Raw genomic sequence first — 9995 nt, 5'->3', positions numbered from 1 at the left:
TGGGGTCCTTCCCTGGCTGGTTGAGGCGGACGAGCAGGGGTTGGTGACCCTTTAGTAGGTTCAATCCGGGCGCGTGGGGTGTAAATCTAGTGGTCCAGATCCCTCCCCTTCACGAGGCTGCTTTGTGGCTACAGGCTCGGGGACTGATTCCCCTTGTGAAGCTGTAGGCTTCCCTGGCTCTTATTTTTTCCAGGGTTGCTTGCTTCATAAAGTTTAATAAGATAAAAAAAAGAAAAGAAAAGTAGTAAGTGTTTGTCTGGCAAATTCTCCTCCTTGGCACTGGTTAGAGGTTTCTTCAGGACCGTGGTCGGCGATGGGGCGCAGTTCGGCCTGCCCTGGGTGCGGCTCAGCGTGTGTCCATGTAAACAGGCAGGGCCTGTGTTCCTTGTGCACCGCGGTGGAGGAGGGGCCTTCAGAGGTTTGCAGCAGGGCGAAACGCCCACGGTTGTCTTCTCTGTTGCGTTTGGAGGCCCGACAAGGAGATGAGCCTTTTCCCCTCAGCACGGGAACGGCAGCCATTTTTAATTCTTCTTTGGCCGTTCCAGTGCACACGGGGTAGGAGGAAGGGGGGAGCATCTCTGCATCTGTCCCTGGCCCGTGCCAGCCCCGAGGGGGATCGGTTTGACTCCGAGGGGGCTGAGGAACCCAGTCGTGCTGGCTCTGCACAGCCTCAGCTGTTTTCAGCTGATTTTGTGTTTTTACTGCTTGAGGACTATTTGGCCAGAAAGCAGACACGTCTACCCACTCGCGATTGTGGTGGTCGGTCAAGGGGGCGCCTGAGGGATCTGGTGTCGGCTCGAGGCTCGGCCGGGCGCTTTCTGGATGCTCTGGAGGGGGAGGATTCAGATGATTCCCCGGTAGGAGCGGGGATCCCTCTTGGGCAGGATTTGCCTGCGGACCCTGGCCCGGGGGCGCCTGACCAGGCCGAGGATGCGGATAATATTCCAGTTTCTGAGGGCGATGATCCGAAGGTGGTACATCTGTTCCGTAAGGAGGAGTTAGGCCTGCTGATTCCACAGGTGCTTCAGGAGCTGGGTCTTAAGGTGCCGCAGGAAGATTTGGACCTGGAGGGCGCTGATCCGGTTCTTGATGGTTTTAGGGGTCCGCCAAGCGCTTTTCCTTATCACAAGTCAGTGAGGAAGCTGGTGGAGAGGGAGTGGGATGCTCCCGAGGCCGGTTTGAAGGTGGGGAGGCCTATGTCAAGGCTCTATCCCTTGCCTGAACAGACGTTGGAGCTCTTAGCCCTCCCTAAGGTGGATACGGCAGTCTCTGCGGTTACTAGAAAACTACTATTCTGGCTGCGGGATCCGCAGCATTAAAAGATCTTCAGGATCATAAGTTAGAGGTCCTTTTGAAGAGGATCTTTGAGGTGTCAGTGTTAGGTCTTCAGGCTGCTGTTTGTACAAGTTTTATGCAAAGGGCCTGTTTGTGCTGGGTTCAGCAGCTTCAGGATCCTCAGGCAAGTTCAGGGGCCGATGCCAGTAGAGCGGATTGTTCCGGCAAAAAGAGCGAGGCGGTATAAGCGACTCTAGGAAGCCTTCTCAGCTTGAAGGCAGTGATTCCAGTTCAAAGGAACAAGAGCGTCTGGGATGGTACTCCATTTATTTTGTATCCCGAAGAAAGATGGGTCCTTCCATCTCCTACTGGATTGGAAGCTGGTCAACGAGTTCTTGAGAGTGACTTTTTTTCGGGATGGAAACTCCAATTGGTGATTGTTGGCAGTACAAAAGGGGGAATTCTTAACCACAGTGGACCTGATGGAGGCTTATCTTCACATTCCAATAAGGTCAGATCATCAGCTCTTTCTTCGGTTTGTGGTTCCGGGTCAGCTTTTCCAGCTCCAAGCCACTACTATTACTACTGGCACCAAGGACCTTTTCAAAGTTGATGGCGGTGGTTGCAGAGGTTTTGCGCAAGGAAGGAATCTTGGTATTCAAGGTGCAGTCTCACCATGGAGCGATACAGAGGCATTATGACATTTTCCGTTCTATTAACTATTCCCTTCCTAATAATTCCTAACATTCTGTTTGCTTTTTTGACTGCCGCAGCACACTGAGCCGACGATTTCAATGTATTATCCACTATGATGCCTAGATCTCTTTCCTGGGTGGTAGCTCCTAATATGGAACCTAACATTGTGTAACTATAGCATGGGTTATTTTTCCCTATAGGCATCACCTTGCACTTGTCCACATTAAATTTCATCTGCCATTTGGATGCCCAATCTTCCAGTCTTGCAAGGTCCTCCTGTAATGTATCACAGTCTGCCTGTGATTTAACTACTCTGAATAATTTTGTATCATCCGCAAATTTGATCACCTCACTTGTCGTATTCCTTTCCAGATCATTTATAAATATATTGAAAAGCACCGGTCCTGGTACAGATCCCTGAGGCACTCCACTGTTTACCTCTCTCCACTGAGAAAATTGACCATTTAGTCCTACTCTCTGTTTCCTGTCTTTTAACCAGTTTGTAATCCACGAGAGGACATCGCCTCCTATCCCATGACTTTTTAGTTTTCGTAGAAGCCTCTCATGAGGGACTTTGTCAAACGCCTTCTGAAATCCAAATACACCACATCTATCGGTTCACCTTTATCCACGTTTATTAACCCCTTCAAAAAAATGAAGCAGATTTGTTAGGCAAGACGTCCCTTGGGTAAATCCGTGTTGACTGTGTTCCATTAAATCATGTCTTTCTATATGCACTCCTTATATAAGGAGGATATACCATACCCCTGATACTATCACTATTACTTATCCGACAGAGAACATACTATGATTTGGCACACACAGATCATGCACTATACCCCTACTATTATGATGTATTTATTCTAGAAGGAGGATAGATCACTTCCTTACTACTAATACTATTTATACCAAACCCCTAAAAGGCTGTTATTACTTACCCCGCAGAGAGAATCCTCCAAGCCAGATATTCTATACAACCCTCCTAATAATACTGATATTATACAGACGTAATCCTCCGATCTGTCACCGAAAGATTATATGCCATATTCCCGGCACTACAGAGCTCATCCTCTAATCCAGCGCAGAGATGTTGGACCTGCTTCTCCCTTGTGATGGGAGCAGCCACTAAATGAATCCACTAAAAAGGTCTCACCTACAACCTGCTTCCTAGGCTTCATTTCAATATCTGTGTGGCTGTCAGCACGGAGCATGGCCAGGCCGAATGCCTGGTTCTGCGAGAGCGAGACTTTCTGAGCCCGAGCAAAATATCTGCGCTACCTTTTAGCTCACGTTTTCTTCACTCGCGCGGTAAAAAAAACAAAACGGAGTTGCTCCTGATAGAGTAACTGACGGCATGCTAATGCATTGGGAGTTAAAAAAACAAAACATGCAAACCCAACAATGCATAGAAGACGTGGCTCAGTGTGCATAAAATATGATTTAGTGCATAAAGCACTCCCCGCACCACGAACTCCCCGTAGACTAACGCTTTACCCCATCCGGGACCCGGAGTGACTTTTCCAGCATTACGAAAACGTGCGAAAACTCTGCACCGGGGGGGAATAACGCCTGCTCAGAACCCCTGGACCAGAGAGCAAACGATATGCGCACAGTCCCATGCTAACCTCCGGGCGCCCGTTAACACTGCTTCCTACATCAGGCCAGGCAGGAGGCTTTATTCAAAGGATACTTGTTGAGGGGGGGGGGGGGTCTGCTTTCCACGTGGCCACCGTGGCACCTCTCATCTTTCAGCTGTCACCATGTCAGGGCCGTCAAGTTTTAAAATGCAGCTTGCCCAAGCTGACTCTCCTGTCGTAGCGCTGAGCGTTTACTCTAGCAGCGTTGTTGACCAGAGCGCTATGATTTTTTTCCACCTGTGCGCGCGTGTCTCTCTCTCTCTCTTACTTGTACTACGAAGGTCGCTGCTGAGGCTGCAAACTTTTCTTTTGCCAGTGCTACAGCGAGGCAGCTCTTCCTTAGGCCATGGACGGGCCGCAGCTTGGCGGGGAAAGCCGCACCACCACCCAAGAGGAGTCGTCTCCCAGCCTTCCTGAGGTCTCAGTGGCCCTGGGGCTCTCCATAGCCCTGTCACCAGAAGGTAACATCACCAGCCAGCTAACGCCAGCTCAGCAGGGGGTGCTCTGGACCAGTGCCGGCTTTTTTTTTTTTTTTTTTTTTTTAAACCTCCCCTCTCCAAGCCAAATATCAAATGGGGCATAAGGTGCTATGGCTGGTGGCCGTGCCATCCTGCCACTAAAAATAAACCGAGGGGCAGAGATCCGAACGTGAACTGGAGGTGGCTAATGGAAGAGACGAAGGAGGGGGGGAGGTGGCGGGTGGACAAGGATACAAGTGGCAGGGAGGGGAGAAGGCAAACACAGGGGAAGAATTCCCACCCGCTCTACTTATTGACCTACCAGTCGCCACTGTTTCTCACGCCACTATTTTGGCTGTGAGCAGTGGCCACTCCTTTCTTTTGGCTGGGAGTCAGTATAGGGGAGGGGGGGAGGGGTTTAACACCCTGCCACTTGACCCCACTGGGGACCCAGGCGTCAATTAGCCACATCCCTTGCAACTCGCGGTCTCGTTGGCCACGCTGCATTGATACGTGGCCACACATAAGGCCAACAGCTTCCCTGCTGGCAATTGTCACCAGGCAGTCTTTTAATTCAAAGAATTCCCTGCTCAGCTCAGTGTTCTGTGCTTAAAATCCCAGCCGAGGCAGGGTCTGGGCTGCCTCTGCATCTTCTCGTTCACGTGATTGCTCGTCCGTTTCCGTGCAGTATTTTGAGTGCGTTTCTGCCACCGTGCACCTGTGCGCATCCCTCCCTTCTCCTGCCTTCCAGGATGCGACTGATCATCATGCACCCCCTTTTCTTCTAAACCATTTCCCTAGCCGGTTCCCGAGATGTCACAGACGAAGCCTCCCATGGGTTCCCATGTCCCGGTTGCTGCTCAGAAGCGGTCATGCTAGAATATGCATTCCAGGCCTGCGATCCAGAAGGTACCGGTAAGGCAAGATCTCCCATCGTGACACTATGGGTAAGGATGGGAGGACTCGGCCTGCCTGGACTGTGGGGGTGGGGAGCACCAGGGGTGCACTGCCAAGCTCAAAGTGGCTCCCCGGAGAGACTCTGCCAGAGCAGCTCCTGCTCAGACCTTGCAGAAAAGCCTAGGGTACAGGGTATTGGCAACGTGTGCTAGAGAGAGAGAAGAGTGTAAAAGATCGTAGAAAAACTAGAACTCAAGCCAGATATGAGCCAGTGTGCCCAGAGGTGAAAAGGTCACTCCCGTACTCTCCAGGGACAAGTTAAGGGGCTCTTGAGACTGCTTCTTGTAGGAGGCTGGCACTGGGGCAGAAAACGTCCCGAGCCAGGAGCTTCATTCACAAATAAAAACCACCCTGTAGCGGAATCCAGAGATACTGGTAGAAGCACGTAAGATGGTCGACATGTAGACCGTTTTGAACTAAATTGAACCAGGTGATAACAGCAGTGCCAGAGATAAAATGATGTCCTTATTGAAGAGGTCCTGGGACTAGTAATACTCTGCCCATTTTACTATTGCCTGCATATTTGGGTTCCTGTTCATAGATCAGTCCAGACAAGTGGTTTTATGCATCCCTACCAGCAGATGGAGGCAGAGAACAAAACTTTCAGGCACTGCTACATAACCGAGAGTGCCACCTCGGTATTTCTGTCTCCAGCAGATGGTAGAGGTGCAAACCTGCAGTCTGTTAGTTAAAGTAAAATAAGATTAGTTTAGGATCAGAGAGAAGATAGAAGACTGAAGACGGAGCTCCCAGATGTGTTACCATCCCCTATGGTTAAGCAGGCCAAGCGAGGGGGGGGGGTTGGAAATCTCTGGCCAGACTCAACCCTTGATTCCAGGGGAAGTGAAAGCCAGGGGTCCTGATTGCCTTGCTCCCCCTGAGGTCCTCTCACCCAGGCTGACTGATTGCAGCATCCTGGAGCAGGGGTCCCCAAACCTGTCCTGAAGGGCCACTAGCCAGTCGGGTTTTTGGGATATCCACAATGAATATGCATGAGAGAAAATTTGCATGTTATGGAGGCAGTGCATGCAAATTTTCTCTCATGCATATTCATTGAGGATATCCCAAAAACCCGACTGGCTGGTGGCCCTCCAGGACAGGTTTGGGGACCACTGTAAGCTTCCAGAAACAGAAAAGTAGTATTTTCATTTGCTTATACTGTTCTATGTGGCTCAGCAGGATGTTCCTTTAAGAACTTAACTTAAAAAAAAAGCTCAGAAGCCCTTTATTTTTTTCTCTGTTGGGGTGCCTGAGGTGTGTGTTGGCTTAGTAGGAAACTGCACAGCTGGGGCTGGTTTTTTTTTTAGCATCTGAAGCCAGGACAGTGGCTTTATTTTCTCTTGCTCTGGGTTATTTTTAGCCATGAGCTATGTTGCATGCAGGAAAGCCTGTAGGGGGAGGCACTCTTGCCTCAGTGTGGCCCTTCTTTGCCCTGCCTGTGTCTTTTTTTTAGTTTAATATTCACACTTTTTTCAGTACTTCAAAGTGGATTACATTCAGGTATTGTAGGAATTTCCCTATCCCCAGAGGGCTTATAATCTAAGTTTGTACTTGAGGCAATGGAGGGTAAAGTGATTTACACAGGGTCACAGGGAGTGACAGCAGGACTCAAACGCTGGTCTTCTGCTTTATAGCCCTCTGCTCTAACCACTAGGCTACTCCTCCACTCCACTCTTTGGAGGCGAGGGAGCCTCGGCAAAAGGATCAGGGGTAGACGGTGCACACGTGCTGCAGGTCCTGTGCAGGAGGCCCTAGGTGGGTTGATAGAGATGGCGGCCATTTTAGCTCCACATGGCAGGAGCCCTGACAATGAATAGGGAAGGCAGGGACTCCCCTCCCCCGCTTTCTCCTGTGCATCAGAGGGCCTGGAGGAGGGGGAGATGTGCCAGCGGATGCCGGAGAAGACCCAGCGCCCGTGGAGCAGGGAGACTGCTGTGGATTTTCCGTGGATTTTGTTTTAGTAATGCATGAGGCCTATCTCGCCAAGCAGGAGCTGGTGGCAAAGAGGTCAGCTTTTCATACAATTCAAGGCAAGGCTAAGAAAGCTCGGGCTGAGGCGCCTCCCAGGATGGGGGCATTTTGCGTCTGTTGGGTCTAGATTGATCACAAGGGGAAGATCTTTCCTCCGAGGATTCTAATGGCGTTGATCCACAGGACCTGAAGGTGGACCAGGGCTCTGGTCAGGGAATGGATCCAGTGACTAATCCGCTGGGAGACCCAGATGCAGACGAGGTCCGTCTGGCAGAAGGGAATGACCCGAGGGTGGTCAGGTTATTCCGTAAGGAGGAATTGCGGCCTCTCATCCCTCAGGTTTCTGGAGGAGCTGGGGATTAAGGCTGCACATGAGGATTCCGACAATGAAGGGGTAAACCCGGTGGAGGGGCTGCGTGGACCTCCGAGGTCATTCCCTTTGCCAAAGCAGATAAAGAAGCTGATTGACTGGGAATGGGATTTCCCAGAAGGAGTGGTTTGAAAGTGGCCAGGGCTATGGCCAGGTTGTATCCCCTGCCGGAGGACGCATTAGAGCTGTGGAAACCGCCAAAAGTGGATGCGGTGGTGTCAGCAGTCACAAAGAAGACGACAATTCCTGTGGCAGGGTTGGCGGTCTTGAAGAGATCCTGGTGAAGAAGCTGTTCGAAGTCTCGGCTCTGAGCCTTAGGGCTGCAGTCTGCGCTAGTCTAATGCAGAAGGCCTGTTTGTGCTGGGTGCAGAATGCGCAGGTGAAGGCAGCAGAAACCTCTGCGGAGCCTGGCCAGGATGCTCGGAAGCGGGGTTGCCTGCGTGGCCGATGCCCTCTATGATATGCTTCGGCTAGGAATATGGTGTCCGCAGTAACCGCACGAAGGCTTCTGTGGCTATGTAATTAGTTGGCGGATGTTTGGTTGAAGGCGCAGCTTTGTAATCTCCCCTTCAAAGGAAGGTTATTGTTTGGGGAGGACCTAGAGAAGCTGATGAAGCATTTGGCAAATTCTAAAGGGAATAGGTTGCCCGAAGATAAGAAGGGAACTAAGAAGACCTTCTCGCCTCGCACTAGCTTCCATGAAATGAGGAGATTTCGCTCCAGCAGAGGTTCTTCAGGCTCTACGCAGAAGCAGGGTTCAGGAAGGCAGCAGTCCTTTTGAGGAACCCATAGACCAGCCAAAGAGAGTTCTGAACAGGGCTCCGGAGGTGCGAAGCCCATCCAATGAAGGCAGGCTGGTCCACTCCTCCCTGGTGGCAGTCGGAGGAAGATTATCCCAGTTTTACAAAGAGTGGACCAGATTCACTTCAGACCAGTGGGTGTTGGAATAAGGGACGGCTACGCTTTAGAATTTTCTCAACCGCTAAAAGACACCTGCTTGGTGTCTTGTTGCACAACACCTGACAAGCGGGTGGTGATGCGGGACACTCTGCTGCGGCTGCAGTGACTGGAAGCCATCCTCCAGGTGCCGCAAGAGGAACACGGTCAGGGAAGGTATTCCATGTACTTTGTGGTTCCCAAGCAGGGCTCATTTCGACTCCTTCTGGATCTGCAAAGGGTCAATGCGGCATTGCGGGTGCCATATTTTTGGATGGAAACATTACGAACGGTGATTGCAGCGCTGCGCAAAGGGGAGTTTCTGGCCTCCTTGGATCTTACGGAGGCATATCTATCTCCGCGTTCCCATCAGAGCAGACCATCAGACATTTCTATGCTTCACGGTGCTAGGGGATCATTTTCAATTTCGTGCTCATCCCTTCAGGCTATCTACTGCTCTGAGAACGTTCACAAAGGTGATGGTGGTAGTGCAGTGGCCCTCCAGAAGAAAAGGGATACTGGTGCATCTGTATCTGGACGATTGGCTCATTCGGGCAAAGTCGGAGGTGGAGTGTCTGTTCCATTCAACGAGTGACAGAGTATCTGGAATCCCTGGGCTGGGTGATAAACTGGGCAAAGAGCCATCTGGAACTGTCCCAGTCCTTGGATTATCTGGCAACCCGATTCGACACCCAGTTAGGCAAGGTGTTTCTTACTCCGGAAAGGGTGCTCAAGTTGCAGTCGCAAGTGGTTCGACTGAAGGACCTGTCGGTCCCCAAGGTCTGGGATTATCTTCAGGTGCTAGGGTCCATGGCTTTTGCGTTGGATTTGGTGCCATGGCTGTTTGCGCACGTGTCCACTTCAGAAGGCACTCCTGTCCCGTTGGAATACAATGTCAGAGGAGTTTCAGATGCCATTACCACTCCAGGAGGAATCCAGGTCAAGTATCTCATGGTGGCTGTTGTGGTCCAATTTAGAGAAGGAGTGGATTTATAGGTTCCGAACTGGGTGGTAGTAACCACAGATGCCAGTCTGAGCGGTTGGGGAGCGATATGTCAAGGATCTACAGCCCAAGGGGAGTGGTCTACGATGGAAGCGTCTTGGTCAATCAACAGTCTGGAAACAAGGGTGATCCAGAGGGCGCTGTTGTTCTTTCTTCCTCTGATTCAGGGACGGTGGTACGTGTGTTCTCGGACAATGTGACGATGGTGGCCTATATCAATCGACAGGGTGGAACAAAGAGTCGCTTGGTGGCTCAGGAGGTTCACAAAATCTTTGCCTGGGTGGAACTTCATCTAGCAGCACTTGCAGCCTCTCATGTGGCAGGGGTGGACACTGTGCAGGTGGATTATCTCAGCAGACAACAACTGGACCCGGAAGAATGGGAGCTGTCAGCAGAGGCCTTTGTGCTGATTCGGCGCAACCCCAGTTCGATCTCATGGCAACGAGGAAGAATGCCAAGGCAACCAAGTATTTAAGCCGCCAAAGGGAGTTCAGCTCCGCAGGGATCGACGCCCTAGTTCAGCCGTGGCCAGAAAGGCTCCTGCTATGTGTCTTTCCTTTGTGGCCACTCGTAGGTCGGGTATTGTGTCACATCGAGCGGCATCAGGGATGAGTGATCCTGGTAGCGCTGGAGTGGCCACACCGTCCGCGGTTTGCAGATCTGGTTCAGCTAGCGGTAGACGGACCTGTTCG

At 51.2% G+C, this 9995-nt stretch overlaps 1 protein-coding gene across 9 annotated transcripts in view; it reads left to right on the top strand.

Moving 5' to 3' along the window:
• The first annotated feature begins 3931 nt into the window (after positions 1 to 3931).
• The window catches only part of CCDC155 (coiled-coil domain containing 155), a 45384-nt gene continuing 39320 nt past the window's right edge, over positions 3932 to 9995 (top strand). For all 9 annotated transcript variants that reach the window (XR_003853610.1, XR_003853609.1, XM_029584897.1 and 6 more), the window contains exons 1-2: positions 3932 to 4069; positions 4868 to 4981. Coding sequence is in view for 7 of the 9 variants with exons in the window: in XM_029584897.1 (XP_029440757.1) it covers positions 3955 to 4069; positions 4868 to 4981 (229 nt within the window). In the remaining 2 variants the exon portion in view is untranslated. The remainder of the gene's footprint in view (positions 4070 to 4867; positions 4982 to 9995) is intronic.

This window comes from Rhinatrema bivittatum, chromosome 19 (genome assembly GCF_901001135.1).
Source record: "Rhinatrema bivittatum chromosome 19, aRhiBiv1.1, whole genome shotgun sequence".
NCBI lineage: Eukaryota > Metazoa > Chordata > Amphibia > Gymnophiona > Rhinatrematidae > Rhinatrema > Rhinatrema bivittatum.
Note: the sequence above shows the minus strand (reverse complement) of the source record. Positions and strands in the feature narration are given on the sequence as shown.